The following is a 22,424-nucleotide window of genomic DNA, read 5'->3' as shown; positions in this document are numbered from 1 at the left end:
GCTACCCAGTATTCCAAAATGAAGACTTGTCACCTTACCATGTGGTATGATGATATTCTGAGTGATGGTTCATCTTCAGTCAGCTGAGAGTGCTGAAGTCCACGTCTTCCTGCCAAGCTTCAGCAGTCTGTAAAGCTTCAGTGCCTGACACCTCCTGCTTCACCATAGCTTGTCAATGTGTCATGAATGAGTAATTAATATAATCATCATAATATCTGATACATCCAAACTGTGTAGTTAGTGCATTTAATTGCACCAATTCATGGTTACTTAGATTGCTTAGTTGCTTAGATTCCAATGTGCTGAATTAACATTTTAGTTGTTTACATATTGGGGTTGATTAAATATTATGGGACATTACATACCCAGTTTAGATCTTTAATGATTGCTTGGTTAGTCTATTGTTTTTTAAATGGAATATCTGCATAGTCCAAATTAGTTGTTATTGTTGGTATTTGGTTCAGACTGACATCTGTGTTGCTGAAAACGTCTGCTGTTTGCAGCACTTCCATATGCATGTAATCACAGAGAGATCTCTCTGTATTTCCATCTCTATTTTGTGGTCTCTTTCTCTTTGCCCTTCTCTTGCTATCTCTCTCTATCTCTCTTCTTGCTGTCTGTCTCTTTCTCTTTATCTATCTTTTGCTGTCTCTCTATCTCTCACTCACTCTCACCCTCAATCTCTCTCTTTCGCTCACTCTCTATCTGTCCCTCACTCACTCTCTATCTGTCCTCACTCACTCTCTCTCTTTCTCTCTCTCTCACACTCTCTTTCTCTCTCTCTTCTTGTCACTCTCCCTCTCTTCCTGACTTACTGCTCTTCTCTCTAACTAGTTCTGGATTGGGGTATTTTTCTAATTGAGTAAGAAAATGTGTTCCTTTTATTTATTTTTTTTACTGAGATTCCCTACTTCATTATATTTCATAACATTTGCCATTTGTTTTTGTTTTTTTCTTTGTTATAGTTCAATACACTTATCCAGCCAGCCAAATTTGTTCTGGCATGACAACTTGCCATTAAATTAGAGAGAAATATGACTGATGACTCATATCTGAATAAGCAGTATTTAGTGTAAAAATATATCATATTCTTGTTACTGCCTCCTTGAAGAATATATGGATCTGCTATAATGACAGTAATAAAAATGTTTGAATTAGAATCTTTGCATTGTGTCTTGCTTGTCACACTGGAATGGTAGCTGTCATAAAAAATCTCATCACAACAGTCCTAAAAACTGTCACGTCTCCTTAGTGCTGTCCTTTAAATACCATACCTATCCAACATGGCTTTGGTGAACCCACACAGTTTTTTGTTGAAATATTCATTAGCAATTTCAGTTGATTCCTTACATTTACAGTCAGAGCCATGAGTTAACAGTGCCATAGATACATACATTTAAAAACCCTTTGAAAATGGTTTATTTACACTTCCATTGTTTGTAAACAAAATAAAAAACTAAAGAATTTTAAAAAAACATTACATTTTATCATAGCTGGGTACTGTAGCTGCATTTAGAAAATGAATGTTAAACTTGTAATCTTCAAAAATAATTGGGAACATCCATTTAAGGTAAAGAAAAAGAGTTTTTACAAGCACTTAACTTTTGCATTATTTCAGAAGGGATATTTGGTTGATATCAACACCACCATAAAAGGAGAGAAATATATAACTTAGGGTATCATATGTAATATAACATTTTACCAGAAAAAAAATGGGTAACTAATTCCCTGTTAGTAGGTCAATGCATGACCGAATGACATGGCAGTGGCAAAAGCCATATGCACATATAATAACCAGGATAATAGCAGAGTTAAAAGTAGTACTGGCTGAGGTATGGTAGATTTAAATTTGAAGTAGTCATACCAAAGTCACAGGTAAGAGTTACAAAAGGCCCAGACTTTTCAACAAAGTTTTGTTAAGACACAGTGAACTTCAGAAGTAATGACTTTTCAGTTTTTAACAGACTTTTGTGAGTGAATTGTAGCGTAGTCTATTGTACTTTGCACCTTTTAAAAATGTTTAGTGGTAATGCAAAACTGCCAAAACAAGAGAAAAAGATATACAGTTCCAGATTTGATCCTGACTCTACTTAGAAACAGAAGGCCAGATGTCATGTATACTGGGATTTGGCCATTAGATGTTCAACTATTCTGTGTGTGTGTGTGGGGGGGGGGGGCGTGAGGGAGGAAGGTTCGGAGATATTTTACTCTTCTCCCATCCTCTCCAGCTCTCCCACACACTCAACCTCTTTCTTTCTCTGACTTTTATCTCCTGCTTCTTTTTCTCTGCTTTTCTCATTCTATCACACTGTCACCACTGGGTGTGAGGACACAAGTGTTAAAGTGAGAAAAAGAGTCTGCTTTTTGTAGTGACTGAGTATATTTAAATAGCAGTCTTGGGGAGAAAATAGAAATGTGTAAATAAGAAAAACAAGTTAAGGAATTCAATGTGGCATTGCTGTTCAGAAACAAGATAAATGGTGAGAATGGCGCTTGTTCACATTGATATAGTGGCTAAAAAGATTCATGTTGTCTGTGATCTTTTACATAGAGATTCAATTTCTACTAATAATTCTGTGTACATAGATATAGCTTGAAGACATAATGGCATTATTATGATCTACAATTTTAAAAATTGCTAATATCAGAGTAAGACTTCTTGGAAGATTTCTTGGATTTCTTGGAAGATTTTCATAGTCTGTAGCTATGGGTGGTAACGGTGCAATATAATGATATTTTAGCATTACCCTGATTAATCGTAGTATGAATATTGTGAGTTCCTCTAAAGACACTACAAATTTTTCATTTTTCACTAAAGAACAATTATAGAGCCTGTAAACAACCAAGACTGGAGTCATAATATGAAATTAAAACTGAAGCAGATTTTTGCATATCTATATTTGCCTGATACTTTTATTCAAAGCAACTTACAGTTATGAGTGAATATAACTTGAGCAATTAAGGGTCTTGCACAGGACCCAACAATGGCAGGGCGTGAACTAGGAACCATCTGATTATAAGTCCAGCACCTTAAACATAACACTACTGTTAAGTTCACTGTTTGCAATTTATTTGTCTAGTCTAAGCATCATGAAACACCATGAAAATGTCTTCAGGTATGTCATATTAACTTTTTTCCATATTGTGCACCCCTAGCTATACATTTGCAGAGTTTAGAGTTTTATCTGCTCCATCACATTGTAGTTGATTAAAAATTTGAATCAACAATGTTAAAGCTGTGGTTTAGTACTTCACCAAATTTTGAGTTAGAGTTTTCTGACCCTTAAATAGAGTGGTTTACAAAGAGATGTAATAACTTATTTTATTATATATTCCCTCATTGATCACTGTGTTTTAAAAAGCAATATAGTATATTTAATCATTCAAGAGATAGCAAAATGGACTAACATTTTATACAGAAGAATTATCCATATCTTTTATTCTTCCACCCAGATTTTGAAAGTGGAACTCTTCCAGTGAATGTTGTTTGCAAATACAATTGTAAAAAAATTAAGTAGAGCCTTCCAAAGACCTACTTTCAGTATTCAGCTGCAGCTGAAAAGTGGCTTAATTTTAAATGTATAATTTTAATTTCTTTATAATTAGCAATAATCGTATTTATATTAAATAAATGCCATAACACATAAGCTTAGTTTCACTGGACAGACGTCTACCCCGTAGCATGTTACAAGTGTAGTACACCTTACAAAACTCATGGACAGCCCCCAAAAAAAGCATCAAATTAGAGTGGCTGGCTGTGTCTTACTGCCGAGGAAGATGCTTGAGCTCTTAGAAGCCATCTTTGAAGCTGCAGATAATGCTAAAATATTAGTCCTCTTTGTACTTTGCTTGTTTGTTATAGCCATAGCTAACAATAATGTTAAATATGGAGTGGAGTTATGCATTTTAGCTCTGGGAAGCTAATGTTAAAATAACACTGGGCAGCAAAATTTTGCATTATTATTTTCTTTCACAAACCACGATAGATAGACCTTATTACACGTTTTATTGTAAAAATGAGCAATAAGGAGGTGGATGCATGTGGTGAAGAGCAAGATTTATTATGGGAAAATCCAGAACTGTAATCAGTAGAACAGTCCAGGGTCATAGAGCCAATGTGTAGAGTACAAGAATACATAGCAAACAAAATGAAACAAACACTCGATGACAAAAAGGGAAGCTGGGTATAAAAATAATACAAGCTATGGATAGAACAATCAATTAACATAACCAAAAAGGTGAACAACATGCAGAGCAAACACGAGGCATGGAATAACAAACAGTGGCTAGGATTAACAATGACCAGCAAACAAACTGTGAACAAGACAGGGTTTAAATAGAAGTACTAATGGGGTTAACAAGACACAGGTGCTACAAATGATGAGTGGAGAGAAATAAAGTAGGCAAGCAAAACAAATACATGAGGCAGGGTAACCATGACAATGAAGATGCTAGGAGGTGCCAAACATGACAGTACACACACACACTAACACACACACACACACAAACACACACAACTCACTGCACTGAGCGCTGAGGCGTTAGCAAAGTGACATTTGTGAACTTTGCAAGATTTAAGACCAGTCATGCTACTCCTTTCTGGACAAGTTGTAGCGGTCTCATGGCTCTTAAAGGAAGACCCGCACGTAGCGAGTTGCAGTAGTCTAGCCTTGAGATTACAAGAGACTGCACAAGCAGCTTCCTGCAAGAGAAAGTCAGAGAATGTCAGTCAAGCTTGCTAAGATACGTCTGGAAATTAATTAATTAATTGGGTGTCATCGGCATAGCAGTAGAAGGAAAAGCCATGAGAACGAATGTACAAAGAGAAGAGAAGATGAACCCTGGGAGACACTGGTGGAGAGTCTACATGTTACCTGATAGGATCGTCCCACCAGGTAGGACTGAAACCATTTCCATGAAGAGCCAGTCACACCGGGGCTGGATAGAACAGAGAGGAGAAATGTTTTTGTTTACTGTGTCAAAGGCTGCAAAAAGGTCCAGAAGAATCAAGACAGATGACAGGTTGGCACCTTTGTTAGCATGAAGTTTCTTTGTCAAAGCTATATGGGCTGTTTCTGTTAACTCAGGGCTAGAAACATGAAGGCTAAGATACACACAAAGGCACGGAGTACAAAGACAACCATAACACCTTCAAACATCCAAACAATAATTCAAACAATGAACAGCCACAACCAAGGCACACCACAGGGTTTAAATACATGAACTAGAAATGAGGGACAGGTGTAAGCAATCAAACAATGTGAGGACAAAACAAAACTATGGAACGGAACTAAACTGAAGACAGGAAAAACAAGGAAGATGGGAGGGACTGATCGTGACAGTATGCCCCTCCTTACCAAAGCACGCAACACCGGGGCGCGCAAAAACAAGAAACACCAAAACAAAAACAAGACTAGGACGAGACACCAACAGGAACAGAATGGGCAAGACACGGAGCAGGGACAGGACCCAGATGAGACACGACAAGGAGCATCAGCAGACACAGAAATTGGGGCAACAGGAGAAAATTGAACAGGACAAGAACCAGGAGCAGACACAGAAATTGGGGCAACAGGAGAAGACTGAACAAGACAAGAACGAGGAGCAGACTCAAGAACCAAAGGAACAGGAGTTACAGGCAAAGAAGCAGAAGCAGAACTAACAGAACCAGACTGAGGATGAATAAAGTGCCGGGAGGAAGGGCGAGGATTACAAGTACGCAAAACAGACCAGGCCAGGGACACAGGCACCAGAATGGACACACGGACGGGCACAGAGCTGGGCAGTGGCCATCAGTGGCGGCAACAGGTCCGGAGGTGCAGCTACAGGAACAGACCTGGTAACAGGACGGGCAGCATCCACTATGCCGAGTACAGGAACGGAGCTGGTGGAATCCACTATGCCAGGAACAGGAACGGAACTGGCGGCATCCACTATGCCGGGAACAGGAACGGAACTGGCGGCATCCCCTATGGTGGGGTGAACCTGGAGGAACACACAGACACAGAACCCTCTCTGCGGCTCCCAAGGCCCACGCGAGCAATAGGGAGCTCGCAGTTGCACTTTCGTGCACAGGGAATACCTAGCCATGGATGGTCTGTGCATTCACTCCGCCTACTCACATCTTGTGCTGCAGGCCGCGCCCCCCTAGAACGTTGGTCAAGACGGGTAGACTCTTGGTGCTTACCTGGGATCTTGTCATCATCAAAATAAACCGGATCCTGCTTTTTCTGGGAACGACAAGATGCCCATGTACCTGCATTGCCAGAGGATTTGCTGTCTCTGGATTGGTGGTGCTGAGACAAACTCAGACTGTGTAGAAACAGCCGGAGTTTCGTCCCAGCGAAACCACCTCCCAGAGTCTCGCTTTCTCGCTGCGTCCTTGTTGGGCTGTTCATCCTGAACGGTGAGCAGTAAGGAGGTGGACACAAGTGTGGAGAAGAGCGAGATTTATTATGGGCAAATCCAAAATCAGAGTCGTTTAGGCAGTTGAGGGTCATTCAGCTGACACGGAGAGCACAGGGAAACATGATTAAACAAAAACACTCGAAGGCACATGGGAAAGCAGGCTATAACTAAGGCAAGGGAAAACTCAGGGCTGGGAAACACGAAGGCTAAGATACACACAAAGGCATGGAGTACAAAGACACAACCATAACATCTTCAAACAATGAAACAGTCAAACATTCAAACAATGAACAGCCACGACCAAGGCACATGACAGGGTTTAAATACATGAACTAGAAATGAGGGACAGGTGTAAGCAATCAAACAATGTGAGGACAAAACAAAACTATGGAACGGAACTAAACTGAAGACAGGAAAAACACAGAACACGGAAGATGGAACACGGAAGATGGTTCTGGGAAAGGAAGAGATAATTGATTGCTTGTTGAAGAACTTTTTAGAAAAAAGAAATTATAACCGTTTGTAACTGGTTATGTTGGAGCTGTCGAGTGTGGCTTTCTTTAAGATTGGTACCACCCTGGCAGTTTTGAACGCAGTTAGTAAATGTCCAGAGGATAAGGACTTGATGATGACAGAGATGAAAGGAATCAGATCTTTCAATATTGTATGGAACAGAGTGGAAGGAATGGGATCCATTGGACATGTACAGTAGTTGGATTGCTGGAAGGCAGGAGTTGAAGAATTTTGTCTGAGGAAAGAGGAAAAAAAGAAGCCAGAGAGTTGGGTGTAGGGGAATCAACACTGGTTGGAAGAGTGGGAACAGAGGGAAAGTACTCTTGCAGATTGTGGCAACCTTCTTCTCAAAGAAGGTGATGAAATCCTCAGGAGTAAGAGATGAGGGGGGAGGGGGGGGGGAGGATTAAGGAGAGAAGAAAAAATACTGAAGAGCTTGCATGGATCAGATGCTGATGATTCAAAATTTCCTCTGTAGTAGGATGACTTTGCAGATGTTACTTCCACTGAGAACTAGGAAAGGAAAGACTGGTATGAGCTGAGGTCTGAATCTAGGTGAGATTTCCTCCCCCACCTCTCTGCAGTCTGCATGTGTTCTCCTGTGGCATGGAGTGCTTCTGTTAACCAGGGGTCAGGTGGGGAAGATCTTGCAGGTCTAGTGGATAGAGGGCATAAAAGATTGATCAATGAGGAGAATATAAAAAGGAACGTATAAGTAACTATATGCAGGGAGAAAAAAAGAGTCAGGGTGAGGAAGGGTGGACAAGATAGTAGAAGTAAGGGAAAAGGGAATGATGGAGCACATGTTGCGATTGAAGGAGGAAGAACACATTGCGGAGGTATGGATGGAAAGAGAGGAGAGGGATAGAGAGACATATAAAGTGATTATCCGAGAGGTGTAGGTGTATCTGAGAGGTGACTGCAATGTGCAGTGTTGTAGTGGTCCAGGTGAAAATCAAGTCTAGAACATGTCCCGCTCTGTGAGTCAGAGGAGGCTAGTTGAGGACAAGGTCAAATGACATCAACAGTGGAAGGATGCAGGAGGAATGTTTCTTGTCGGATGGAAGGTTGAAGTCACCAATGAGAATGAGTGGGTTTCCTTCAATGAGGAATTGACTCAGGAGGCCGTAACAGTAAACCTGTGCCACCACCCCTGCCGAGACGCCTCGGAGAATGTGTGAATGAAAAGGCAAAGGACAGGGCAGTCTGTGTTCTCAGGTTGATCCAGGTCTTTCTTTGAGCCAGGAAGTGTAGCAAGTGGAGGGATGCTAGGGCTGAGATGAAGTCAGCCTTCTGGACAGGAGATTGGCAATACCAGAGCCCTCCTGCCACCACAGTTTATGATTGTACCAAATGTTGGGAGTAAATGAGGTTGTGGTGTCTACAACAATTATACTGTCTAAGAGATGTGTGGCATATGTAGATAGGAATTGCAAGACATATTTCAGATTGGAAAGATGTTTAGGTTTGAAGATGTATGTGATGAAACAAGACACATTTCAGATGGGAAAGATATTGGACAGATGAGATGAAAGTTTGAGAAAGTGTGAAAAAATATATTTAGATGAGTTTGAAAGGTCCGGTCTCAGTGTAGATGAGGAACAACAAAAGCCTTCTACAGGTGTTGCTGCAGGAGTCATCCTAATTTAACAGTTCAGTAAGTGCTGTGTTTGCCCCCCATTTCACACCTAGGTCCAAGGCGAAACTGCACCTGCAGCAAATAATTACAGCTAACAGCAAACAAGAAAGTAGGTTCAGACAAGAAGCCGTGAATTTAACAGAATCTAAGGCAAAGGTAAGTAAACTCAGAGCTACCTTAAACAACCAGAGGATGATCCAAAAGAAGAAACTAAAGTTCAAGTTTGGTTTATTTTTCACGTACATAGTCATACATGGTTTTTGTGACTGCTCTGTCCAAACTGAGGAAAGATACAGGGGTGTATAAAGAAATATATATATATACAAAAGATATATAACAATGTATGTACAATATATGTATAATATGTATCTATACACAATGTACAATGTATATATGAATATATGTGTATGTAGACAATGTACAATTCCAGTTTACAATTTACAGTCATGATGTTGATGACATGATGACATTGTGGTGGTCCCCACAGTTTATCAGTTGCTCTGATTCAGGGCCCAAATGGCCTGTGGGAAGAATCTCCTCTTCAGTCTCTCTGTATTGGTCTTCAGGGAGAGAAAGCACTTCCCTGCCTCAACAGAGAGAAGAGCCTATTGTTGGGATGGGTGTGGTCCTTCACAATAATTCTGGCCTTGGTCTGGCACCGTTTGTAATAGATGGTCTGCAGGTCAGGAAGTTCCGTATGAGTGATGCGCTCTGTTGAACGCACCACCCTTTGGAGTGCATGTCTGTCTTGCTTGGTGCTGTTCCCAAACCAGACTGTGATGTTCCCCGTGAGGATGCTCTCGATAGTGCAGGTGTAGAAGTTTTGCAGTACTTTGGAGGGCAGTCTGAAGTCTCTTAGCCATCTGGTGGCAAAGACGCTAACGAGCCTTCTTTTCAGTGAGTTGGTGTGGCGGGACCAGGACAGGTCCTGCGAGATGTGAACTCCAAGGTACCTGAAACTGTTTACTCTCTAAACCGTGGTTCCATTGATCCTTACAGGTTGGTAGTGCCACTCCTGCTTCTCGCTGCAGTCCACAATCAGCTCCTTTGTCTTGCTGACGTTTAGGAGGAGATTATTTCCCTGGCACCAGTTTTCCAGGTGTTTAATCTCCTCCAGGTAGGCCCTCTCATCGTTGTCTGAGATCAGGCCCATGACTACGGTATCGTCAGCAAACTTGACAATGATGGTGGAGCTGGAAGTGGCCACGCAGTCGTAGGTGTACAGTGAGTAGAGCAGGGGGCTTAGGACACAACCCTGAGGAGCTCCAGTGCTGATAGTGAGGGTGGATGAGATACAGTTGCCCACCCGTACTGATTGTGGTCTGTCTGCATGCACACCTTACTGGCTCGTTCTTGTACGGATTTGCTGAGATCTCTACACGTGTGCATGTCTACAAAGGGGCTCAGTCAGCCAGTCACTCTGGAGAAAAGGTGGCTTACAGTGTGACCATGCATCTCTATGTATCAGGGTCATGTCTGAAGTTACAAGTTTGGATGATTTTCCACTTTGTAGACAGCTAGTACCTCATGTTGATTTAGGAGATAAATCAATGTCAGCCATATAGTTTTCTATTTTTTTTTCCTCCATTAGAAATTCTTTTTGCAGTACAATTTTTTTTTCTTGATTGGTTTTGTTGATATAGGTAAAAGCAATTAGTCTAAAAGCAATTAGCAATTAGACCACACCTTTAATAAATCATTGTTTTGCATGGACTGACTGGAGCAGTATAGAGGGGGAGAACTCTGGATATCAGAATAGACAAGCAGGACAAAGTGGAGATTAGCAAGGCTTTGGGAAGAGTGGCAACAATCTTTCCAGCCTCCAGGTTGATAAATGAATGAACATTAAATGAACAGTGCAGGTGCTGGTGGTTTGTAGGCAGACAACTGTGAATGCGGATAATCTGATATGCCATAGGGAGTGTCCCAGCACGTGACAAGATTTCTTCTGTGTTTGGCAATCTCATGTAAATACATAGGTTTGCATTGGTTTTTTGAGATTCCTTCAACCTTGAGCTGATCTAAATTTAAAGTTTAACTGCAAGCACTGAGAAAGAATGCTGGTCACTAAAGTGTTCATGTTTGATGATAATCCCTGTAAAATGACTTGTAAGGTAATGCTACCTCTGTCTCTCTTTAGAAAAAATGAAAGCTTCACGAGCTGGTTTGTGTAAAGACCTAACTTTACTAATGATCTGGTGATTTAGAGACAAAATTTGCTAATTTAGAGACAAATGGTATGTAAAAATGTTGCAACTTTCAATAGGACTGTATGTGTGTGTGTGTGTGTGTGTGTGTGTGTGTGTGTGTGTGTGTGTGTGTGTGTGTGCACGTGCATGCATGTCTTTACTGAATACCTGTTAGTTTTGTTTGTTATGAATAATTTAACATGATTCCATATGGCATATGTCATCATGGCAAATTCTCACCTCTATTTAAAGCTTAACACACACACACACACACACTCACTGATTATCTCAAACCTACTCCCTTATGTTTTCTCTCTCACACACATTCACACTGAGTCATTCATTGCAGCTGTCCTCATGCCTGTCGACACCTCCCACGGTTAAGAGTGCGTCTGACACCTGAAAAACAGCGAGCAGAGAGGGAAAAAAGAAGAACCAGGGAGACGAAGGGTGTGGGTGGCTTACATAAAGACACACTGGCACTCTGTAGCCTGCTCCAGCCAGCTCCGGGTACACTGTGTATGTTTAAGAATGGGAGAATGGGGAGTGCAGAATGTATTTAAAAAAAGTGTGTAAGCCATGCTTAAGCCATGAAGATTTGGTTTGGGTTTTTTTTTTTTTTATATCATTTTCAGTATACTGGGATGTGAAAGGTAGTTGGGAGCGGCTAATCCTGGCATCCTCCGGTGGAAGCACACACAGCATCTACTGGAGTAGAAAGATTTCAGCAGATGGATTGAATTGTCCGACTGCACTCATGTTACTTCTGCAGATCGTTTCTGCAGCAGTGAGCACCATGCCCTAGGCTGCCTGCTGCATTAGTATCATGCAGGTGCAGAACAAACAGTGCAGTGAGCTCCAACCCTACCTGTAGCCCATGAAACCACATGCGTCACACTGTTGCAAAATTTGAATCTAAGCATAATATAGTTATGACACTTGTAATGTGGGTTTGCATGCACAAACAAAAATATGATGCTGAGTATAAAGGAACAATACTGTATATGCTGACATGAAAGATTATGATCTGCTGCTGTTTTCTTTTCTTGCTGTCCTTTTTATTTTCTCATTGTGCAAAAAGACAAATGTAAAGAGTCAAAGAGGCTATAGAGTTCTTCCAACTTGTTTCACTCTCCAAAACTTTTCTTGTTCCATGCCTTCTTTCTCTTCACCATGCTGCCTAGAGATATTTAGCTATAGGCATTTTTTGATAAAACACATTTGTTTGTGTGTGTGTGTGTGTGTGTGTGTGTGTGTGTCTGTGTGTACACGTGGGAGAAAGCGACAAACAGAAAGACTGAGATGCTATGATTATTAATCAGCTTCAGCATATAGAGTACACTTTAAAGTATTGTGGCCAAAGGCTGAACTGAATGTGTACATGTTCAGAAGTTCAAACATCCAAATCTCTCCTCTCCTCTCTCTCCTCTCTCTCCTATCCCTCTGCTCCCACTCAGGGCTCAGCAGACTCCTACACCAGTCGCCCCTCAGATTCTGACGTGTCTCTGGAGGAGGACCCTGAGGCCCTGAGGAAAGAGGCCGACAGACAGGCGCTGGCCACGCTCGAAAAAGCCAAGGTCTTTCTTTTTCTGTCTCTCTCTCTTTCCTCCTCCTCTCATTCTTTCTTCTGCCTCTGCATTTCTGTGCTCTCCATTCTCTATCTCTCTCTCCATCAACCAGTACTAAAGCCCCCACCTCCCATTCACAATCACCGCATTCTAAAACTTCCCCTCTAACTGATCCATGACCACTGATTAGACAAAAAAGCTCTCAGACATTGCATTGCTGAGGTTTTACATTTACACTCAGTGGCCTCAGTAAAAGCAATTTGGTTTTTATTGAAAATGAACACTTTCCTCAGTCAAAAAATGAGGCCAATTAAATCTCAATAGTGTGGCAGATCCAGGCAATTCTCTCACATGGAAATGAAACTACCCCTCCTTACTTTTCAGATCTTTATTCTTGTTGATTGCATGTTACATTATTCACTTTGTAAAATATTCCTCAGTGTTCAGAGCTTCTCCTGGCGTGTCTGCCCCCCTGTTCACAGACAAAGCCAGTCGCATTTGCAGTGAGGACTAATGTTGGTTATAACCCCGGACCCAGTGATGATGTTCCGGTGCAGGGCATGGCCATCTCATTTGAAGCCAAAGACTTTCTGCATATCAAAGAGGTCAGTTAGCCCTCTCATCTGGGTAAAATTTAATCCTGTTTGCTTTCTTTTCTTAATATTATTATAATGATTATAATTATAATGAATTGCTTTTACAGGAGTCTTTTCAAAATCAGTGTGTACTTCTCTTGCTTTCTTGGATGCTATCTTTTCTAATGCAATTAGACTAATTCTAATGTGACTAGCTGAGTTTCTGCTTTTGTTCATTTGTGGCCACTTTACACCATGCTCTTTATATTTACCAAGACACAGATAAATACTGTATAAAACACACTGAAAGCACAGTATAAAAAATATCACACTGTGTGTGCATGCATGTTTGTATGTGTTTGTATGGGTGTGTGTGTGGGGGTGGGTGTGTTCCCACAAACAGAAATATAATAATGACTGGTGGATAGGGCGTCTGGTGAAGGAGGGGTGTGAGGTGGGATTCATCCCCAGTCCAGTGAAGCTGGAAAGTACTCGTCAGATACAGGAGCAGAGAAGTAGACAGAACCGCCTCAGCTCCAGGTAATGGCCAATCACCACACCCATCCTTATCCACCACATTATCACCACATTTTCAGTATTAACACCCTCCATTGAACAGTCATTTACTACAGTAGCCATCAGTCAGTCCAGTCATCCATTTGTTAAGCACAAGCCTGTATCTTCGGTGCTTCTTTCTTCTGTTTCAGTAAGTCTGGTGGAAGCTCCAGTCTGGACGTGGCCTCAGGGAGCCGTAGACCCACCCCCCCTGGGACAGGTATGCCGCACGCTTCAGCCTGCCATGCTTCTATGGAGATATGATATGGACCCTTCTTCCCCAGCAATCACACACACAGTTCCACCATACAATCAGGCTGCCAAATCACACAACCTCCTGAATGCCACCCCGGGGAGTCCAAGCCTTTCTGACCACTCCACCTTCCCTTTCCTATTGTCCTTTTCTATTTCTTGCAATCATTCCTCTTTCTGTATTAATTTTTTCCAATTTATCTTTTCCTCTTGTACTTCTCTCTAACATCATTTTTATATCTGTCTCCGTTAGCTTGTTTTGATTTCATTTTGAATGCTGGTATATCATATCTGTCATAGATTTGTCATTGTTTTTGTAAGGCTGACATTGTCTCTCTCGGTTGGACTCTTGCTTCATTTTTACTCTGCTTTTGTTCTCCATCTCAGTTCTTCTTGCTCATGTTTTCTGCGTTAGAGACTGCACATAGTGGACATCACGTTGCTCTTTCTGTCCCTCCCCCACTTCTTGCCTTCCTTCCCTGCTCTGTTCTTTCTATACCTCATCACCAAATCCCCCTCCCACCCGGCCCCTGCCACCTCCTCACTGGTCCGGCCCCCCATATAGCTGATATGTCCTCAGCGGTTTATGATGATTCGGTGGATTTGGAAGCTGAAGAGCCTGTTGACACCCGTGACCGCAAGGGCGTGGCCGGCAGTGTCACCTCCCCTCAGGGCAGCATACACCGTCTGCCCTTCTTTAAGAAGGTAACCATAGTGCCTTCATCCCAGAGTGCACCTGGAAATCTACCCCTGTCTCCGACTAATGCCCAAAGTCTCTAATCAAGCTCTAATCAAGTGCTTTTCCCGTGTATGCGGCATGTATTCCTTGGGAGAGTCAGAGTGTTTTGATGATGCACCAACTTATCAGATGTCCAGTTTCTTATCCTTTTAAGACGTCCTTAATGTCATGTGGCTTTGTGTTCCTACAGTACTTTTCCCTCTGGGTTTTGCACATGCTAGTATGACAAGAGATGCAGTTTCTGAGCAACTGCTCAAGCATTAACTCATGTGTATGCTGAGAGGACACTGACTGACTTACAGCAGTCTGCTGACCCACAGTCATCAGTGACTAGCCTCTATTCATAGCCCTACTTCCTTTCTTCTGTGCTAAATTTGATTGGTTAATTCAGTGCCTCCCAGCTTACTGAATGAATTAACAGCCTGTGAACAACCTCATATGCTTTGTGCTTTTGTTTGTTTGTTTGTTTGTTTGTATTTGCTCTCTCTCTCTCTCCGTGCGGGTTTGTGTGTGGAATGCTAGGCGGGCCAGCCAAACAGAAACAGAAGTCGGTGAGTCGGTGACTTTACATTCCAACTTCCCCCTTGTGCCTTTGTCTTCTTCTTTTTGTCTTTTTTTGGCTCGTGTTATTAGCTGTAAACCAGAACTTAGTGCTGTTCACAATATCCAACATAGCTCAGGCTTGTCATTGTGGTGAGGAAGACTGTCAGCAGTTTTCTTTAACCGTGGTACCCCACATTTTTTCAGCCCCCTTTCCATACACACACACACACACAAACGCTTACACACATATACACCTACAAAGAGTCAATCGGTTAACCTCCAGTTTAATGTGACTCATAAGTCATAACTGGGAATGACAGACGTGGCAGCTTGCTGTCTCGCTGCTGTGTTCCAGTGGTTGAGATAGGCTTACCAAGTGCACCCACTCACACGCTTAGACTGGACCATATTTTCCTCCATTTCCAGCATTTCTGTCATCAAGTTTTTAGTCTGTCCTTGTTAGTTTTTATTGCGAGTAAACATAAAAGGATCAAATTACCTGCAGTTACTAGATCAAAGTAGCTCTGAAATCTACAGTCAGCTTAAAAATGGATTGCAACTAAAATGCATATTGGCATCAATGTTATCAAAGTTCCATACAATTTTAGTCATTTCTAATTCACTACTGGACCATTCCGTGTGGATTTACAATATGTTACAATTTTCTTACCCACAGTATTCATATGAATGTGTTTTGTAACCTCTATTTAAAAGTGTCATATTCCTACATTATAGTGTGTTATGTATGTCTCTGCCACTTGCAATACCACACTTATGAGTAGTTATAATGGACTTTTAGCACAACCCATTATGCATGGCATTCAATATAGTATTATAAAACATTATAATGAATTTAGTATATCTTATTGATAGTATATAATTTAGGATTAAAATGAAGTTCTCCCACTATGATTACAAACATAAAGGTATCAAACAGGATAGCAATCTAAGTTGAAAGCTAGATGTAGTGTAGGCACATGATAGTTTATGTAACGTGGGGAAAGAGTGCGGTGAAAGCTATTGAGCATAAGAGCTGAGGAGAACTGGCTGTTCTCCTTGCTGCATGCTAGCCAAACTCTCCAGATGAATGAGCTCAGAAGAGCCTCTTCACATCGGAGACACCGCTACTCCAGTATGCACATGCACACACACACGTACACACATGCGCACACTCACACACACACTCACGCATGCATGGACGTACACACACACATACACACACAAAAAAAACCAAAAACACACACACACACACACACACATATGCATGCCTCATGAAGAGACCAGCTCATCGTGACAGACTTGATGGTATTAATAGTGCGTGATGCATCGAATGTGCGTCCCGCGCACACTGGTGCGAGCCCCTCTGGCCTGTGCCCACGCACGCATGCACGCACGCATGCACACATGCACGCACCTGTTCAGTGTCATTACACTGTGGGCATGTGGCAGGGATGCTCACAATGCAGTGTGTAATCCGAGATGATAATATAGAGGACTGTTTCCGGTGCTGGTCAGCTGGGACCTACGTCAGCTGCTGTGTGGTGGAGGCATGTTTGTGTGTGGGGTTAACTGAGCTGTCCCTTGGCAGTATCACTGTGCCTCAGCTCAGTCCAGCTCAGTAGCACGTTACTGGCACGAAGGTGGAAACATACTTTAGAGCCAAATCAATGACAAGATAAATGAAAGCACAAAAGAAGTTACTTTTAGATCTCTCTCACTCCTGCATTAGAGAGCTCTCTGGATAGTCTGTGTTTTATGTGTTATCTTGCTGTTTCTATGAATTAAATTGTAGATAACCAACTTGCCATGACATGTGCTGCAACTGCATTGTTTGTGTGAGTATAGTGTATACTGTTTAACACTGTGTGTGTGTGTGTGTGTGTGTGTGTGTGTGTGTGTGTGTGTGTGTGTGTGTGTGTGTGTGTGTGTGTGTGTGTGTGTGTGTGTGTGTGTGTGTCTTCATGCATTCAATACCTCAGATGGAACATATTCCTCCCTATGACGTGGTGCCTTCAATGAGGCCCATCATCCTAGTGGGCCCGTCACTCAAAGGCTATGAGGTACTACACTATAAACTGAGGTGTAAACTGAACACCACTCAAGATCATTCAGGACCTTTCAGGACCTTTTAAGCCTCTTAGATGGCAGCTACAGTGCTTGGCTTCATGGCCAGAGTAGCCATAGTGCCCATTGGATATGAAAGCAGTGATCCTGCTAGTTAAATAAAGGCAAGAGATAAAACTGCCCAGAGGAACTGCTGACAGCAGGTAAATCCCAGTAAATGTGTGTGTGTGTGTGTGTGTGTGTGTTACTGTTCAGGTGACTGATATGATGCAGAAAGCCCTCTTTGACTTCTTGAAACACAAGTTTGAGGGCAGGTAAGTGTCAAAGTTTTAGAATCCTATAAATATGGTGTAGATGATATCACTCCTGATGATGATAAAATTCTGTGTGTGTGTGTGTGTGTGTGTGTGTATGTGCATACGTGCGTGCGTGCGTGCCTGCATGCGTGTGTGTGGTGTTGATTGCATATTGTAATATTCCAGAATATCCATCACTCGGGTGACAGCAGACATCTCACTTGCCAAACGTTCGGTCCTAAACAACCCCAGTAAACACACCATCATCGAACGCTCCAGCACCAGATCCAGTTTGGGTATGATAGTCACACAACGGAATAATTAACCATAGAAACATGCCAGACAACACTCTTGGTGCTTTGTGGCAAGTGGAGATGTGAATATGAAGTGTAGAGCTGTTTTCATCTCAAGGCCTTTGAAAGTTTCTCCACTGTCTCGTGGTTGCTCTGTGGGCATACTGTCAGTGTTTCCTGAACATTTTCTGAAACATCTTCCCCCCGTGAGCTACCCTGCCTGATCGTCCTTTTCTTCTTTCTTTTTCATCCTGTCTTTCTGGGTCTTTCCATCTGCTTTTCTGCCACGCCCTCTTTCCCCCTTTATCCTGTCTGTCACTTCAGATGTACTGGGTACGTATGCCCCCATCTCCTTCTCTCCTCAGAGCTGAGCATCCATCCATCCATCCCCACCCCTAACTTTAGATCCTCACACACTTTATTAGAGGCTCTTACAGACCCAAACCCTCCCCATTATTCACTACTCAGATATGTAGCTCAACTCACCAAATCTTATTCAGTGGCTTGGCTCTTTGTGTTTATTGAATCTGCAATAAACTTTTGAACTTAGCAGCATTTCAGTTTGCAGGGAAACACTGCACTTCTTTTCAAAGGCATTTTTTCAGACTATTTAAAATATTTTCTTCCTGGCATTTGCTGTAAACATAAAAATAAATATGTTTTCACAATGCGCACAAACACAGAACCACAGTGACCTACATGAATTGGTATGCTTTATAACATTGGTTATTTCAAATATTCACACCAATGTACAAACGTGTAGAGTCTCTCTCTCTTTCTCTATCACTTTCTGTCCCCTCCACAAACAGAAATGTCTGTCTTGAAACTCATTTAAACTACAGTTGGCACTCCCTGGAGTGGACTGCTGGCCTGCTGGCCTGCTGGTTTGTGACTCAGGTGGCTTAGAGTGGGAGGAGAACAGGAGTTGGAGCCTCTGCTCTCACCAACACAATAACCTCCCAACTCATGATACTGACAAACTTCAGAATGTGCTGTTAATTCAGCTTTTGTCTTTCTCATTAAAAAAACAGCAGCGTGCTTGTGTCTGTGATGAACACCACTCACTGACACTCATTCTCCTAATGAGAGACAGTTTTCATTTTATTAACATACATTTATAGTAAAACAGATAACAGTCTATTGGTTGTTTTTTGGTTTTATCTCTGTGTTTGTGTGTGTTTTTAATTTTGTTCTCTCTCCATTAGCTGAAGTACAGAGTGAGATAGAGAGAATCTTCGAGTTGGCTCGGACCCTGCAGCTGGTGGCTCTGGATGCCGACACCATTAACCACCCAGCTCAGCTTGCCAAGACGTCCCTGGCACCTATCATAGTTTACATTAAGATCGCCTCTCCAAAGGTACCCACAATACACACACTACCACTTCACTCAGTTACACACAAACGCAAACAACAAATGACATGCAGTTTCTTATGCCATGCATTTTTTTCAGATGGGTACTCTTTCAAGTTCAGGTACTCTTTGTACTCTTTCTGTTTATCTTCCTTATTCTCTTTCTCTCTCTTTCTTTATTTCTCTCTCTATCTCTTTCCTTTCTCTAAGGTGTTGCAAAGACTGATCAAGTCCAGAGGTAAATCTCAGGCCAAACACCTCAATGTGCAAATGGTGGCAGCAGACAAATTAGCACAGTGTCCCCCTGTGAGTATGTGTGTGCATGGGTGTGTGCGTGCGCACACGTGCATGTCTGTGTACATATGCATCTGTTGTTAAAATATGTAGAAATAAATCTGCTCCATATTTTGATGCTACCTCTCGGAACATCCTCCCTTCTGTCCTGCCACTGCTCAGGAGCTGTTCGACATCATCCTGGATGAGAACCAGCTGGAGGATGCGTGTGAGCACCTGGCCGACTACCTGGAAGCGTACTGGAAGGCCACGCACCCGGCCAGCTGCAATCCCCCCAACCCGCTGCTCAATCGCACTATGGCAACGGCGGCACTGGCCGCCTCGCCTGAGCCCGTCTCCAACCTGCAGGTACAGGTGCTCACCTCACTCCGTCGCAACCTGGACTTGCTGGATGGCTCCGGCCTCCAGCAGGAGGGTCAGGAGCAGGAGCACGTCTTCTAAAAGGGGGAGCGAGGCACAGCATGGTGGAGGGTGGAGTCCAAGAGCCACCCTCTTCCTTGATGTAATGAAGAAGAGTACATGATGAAGAAAAGTTCAGATGGCTCCTCACCTGAAGTCTAGTTATTTATTTATCTGTGCAACTTATTTATTTGTGTCTTCTCTCTTCTGGTACTGATTTCCTTCTCTATGTATGTACATGGACACATGCACAACAACAGACATAATCACAACGAGTATGTTTCCCACCTTGTACCTAAGAGTGCCCCCCTTCCCCCAACACACACCCACCTTTTATTCCCCAGCTGTCTGACCCTCCCCCAGCTCAGACTGTGCTGCCTGCACTCTCCACCCGCCTTTTGTCTCCTGGGAAACATGGGCTAGATCCCAGCCCCCTTTCCAAGTTGCCATGGTACCAGCGCTCCTGCAAAACACATTCACCTCCTTACCTTATTAATAACATGCTTTCATTCAGACATGGTGTGAGTGTGGATGCTAGTGTTGTTTACCCAAGTTAATTTGCTGTGTGTGTATGTTTTGACTGCAGCTTGAACAAAGAAAGGTGGACATCTGCCCATTCACCACTTTAACAGTTGTCAAGGAGACAAGAGTGCTATCGTCATAGCAGCAAGATATAAATGAATCATTTGGTGTAGTGAATTATACATGATCGTATATACAAATAAGAGTCTCCAACACACAGGCATAATTATCATTCATTCAAACATCCAAGAATGTATACAAAAAGGTTTTTAGAACAACACCAAAGAACAGTTTGGTGAGAGACCAGGCAGCTATATGGACTGTAGACTAAAGGTCCTTACTCTACTTGTCTAAAAATTGTGTAGGCAGAATTTTAAAAAAATTAATTGGTATAGCTACAAAAAGTGAAATTGTCTCTTGAACAATGTATACATTTAACTTTACACGGTGGGTCCTCGCCATGGCCACTAGAGGGCACTAACTGACAGGTGTGCTTTTGTTGCTGCAAATTTTTTTTTACGTTAAACTTGACCGCTTTAAAGGTTCAACAAATAAGATTAAAAACTGGTTAAATAAAAAATGTGAAAATCATGTCTAGTGGGCATTCATGTCGGACCTCAAGAAATGTGAATACTATATACAGTGGACAGTCATGAAGGGCCTCATGGATAAACACAGACCATGCACTAAACTAATTAAAGATAAAAATTTATGTGAAAAAGTGTGCTCTGAAAAGATATGTCTCAAAGCTGAATCCACCGCAGTTGTGATCAAAGTTAAGCACTTCAAGCAGAGTTTATTAATTTCTAGGGATAATTTGTTTATGTTTGGCCTCATTCTTGTATGTGCAGTGGGCTGGCCAGATGTCACTGAACTCACAGCACCTTTAACTGTTGTTTCTTTTATTTCTCAGGCCCACACACGGACCGCCAGATAAAATATTTGTTTGAGCATATTTGCGTTTTTTCTTTCTTTTTAACCTTTTTACGTCATTGCAAACAGATTCACTAAGAAACACTGCCCCTATTCTATGCAAATAAGCTCAGGAATACATTAAAACATATTATGGTTGTTTAAGGCAGGTGAAAGGGCTTATATGTGGGATATGTGAGGGGACGTGTGCTTGGAACATGCCCTATGTAAGGTTTTCTGAAACTAACTTTTACACAAACTCTGAAAATTGTGCATACATAAACATTTTGGATGGAAATTCTATAAGGTTTTATACATGAGGCCCCTGAAAGGTACTTAGTAACATGAATGCTATGTAGGCTGGGAAACTGCCTTTACTTCCCAATATAGTCACGTTGGCGATGACTAGAATGACGTCCCACCACATAAGTATCATCACGCCTTGTGGCCAACCTGAAAACTATAGGCTAATCAGCCTGCACCTCAGCAGCACTCTTGTGTAACACACAAGAGACTCAGGTTCAGTTCCTCAGATAAAATGTTAGTGAAACTTGGTACTGTTTACTGGACCTTTGATCTTATATGGAGTTTGAACTATAGGAGCATGTTTACTGAACTTTCATTTATTTGAGGTATAATGTTAATCTTTTTGCAGTAAAATGTTTATGAACCATACACCACATGCTGGAAACATCTTGCCTTTTGTTATTGAAATAACATTCAGTAGTGTCTTTTAGCTGTTCATTGTCTGCCATATTCACAGTCACTGCAACAGTCATTTCCTCATCCATACATAACACTGAAGGAGTATAGAATCATTTGGATACAAACTTCATTTCATGAATATTACAAGATCTTTATAAGTCATGTGCTGCTTTTGCACTGCTATTAACCATTATGTATCACCACAGTCCTCTGCATTTAAATTAGTATCACAAAAGGCTTTGCCATCCTGTCTCATGTCCCAAATGTGTCAAAATATGTCAGATATGGTGGTGATTTGATTACATATGGTAAAGGCACATGGTCTAAGGGACGTTCATGCAGGCACAAACAAGCCGGAATCCCCGTTGATTAATCCCTGCTGATTAATTACCTTTGATTAATCCCTGGTGATTCATTCCCTTTGATTAATCCTTGCTGATGAATCCCTGCTGATTCATCATACTCACAGTCCCATAAATGCATGGTGATATTATGGAATTTGATTCATTCTTATTTCATCTATAATGGCCTTATTCCAACTCTGCGGTCTGCTATAAAATGTTGGGTAAGGCTGTAAGTTTCTTTTAAATAGGGAACTGAGGACATG

The 22,424-nt window shown here is 41.9% G+C and overlaps 1 protein-coding gene across 7 annotated transcripts in view; it reads left to right on the top strand.

The window, feature by feature from the left end:
* The window catches only part of cacnb1 (calcium channel, voltage-dependent, beta 1 subunit), a 34,517-nt gene that overhangs the window by 8,263 nt on the left and 3,830 nt on the right, over positions 1 to 22,424 (top strand). For 3 of the 7 annotated variants that reach the window (XM_035524590.1, XM_027014599.2, XM_027014604.2), the window contains 12 exons: positions 12,207 to 12,326; positions 12,800 to 12,922; positions 13,296 to 13,432; positions 13,600 to 13,667; positions 14,265 to 14,404; positions 16,961 to 17,041; positions 17,301 to 17,359; positions 17,528 to 17,637; positions 17,959 to 17,967; positions 18,840 to 18,991; positions 19,196 to 19,291; positions 19,442 to 19,627. In XM_035524590.1, the coding sequence (XP_035380483.1) occupies positions 12,207 to 12,326; positions 12,800 to 12,922; positions 13,296 to 13,432; positions 13,600 to 13,667; positions 14,265 to 14,404; positions 16,961 to 17,041; positions 17,301 to 17,359; positions 17,528 to 17,637; positions 17,959 to 17,967; positions 18,840 to 18,991; positions 19,196 to 19,291; positions 19,442 to 19,627 (1,281 nt within the window). Of the gene's footprint in view, positions 1 to 12,206; positions 12,327 to 12,799; positions 12,923 to 13,295; positions 13,433 to 13,599; positions 13,668 to 14,264; positions 14,405 to 14,960; positions 14,990 to 16,960; positions 17,042 to 17,300; positions 17,360 to 17,527; positions 17,638 to 17,958; positions 17,968 to 18,839; positions 18,992 to 19,195; positions 19,292 to 19,441; positions 20,792 to 22,424 lie in introns of those variants that run through there. The other 4 variants (XM_027014601.2, XM_027014605.2, XM_027014602.2 and 1 more) reach the window with 4 other exon arrangements.

This window comes from Electrophorus electricus, chromosome 1 (genome assembly GCF_013358815.1).
Source record: "Electrophorus electricus isolate fEleEle1 chromosome 1, fEleEle1.pri, whole genome shotgun sequence".
NCBI lineage: Eukaryota > Metazoa > Chordata > Actinopteri > Gymnotiformes > Gymnotidae > Electrophorus > Electrophorus electricus.
This window is presented reverse-complemented; position numbering and strand designations above follow the sequence as displayed.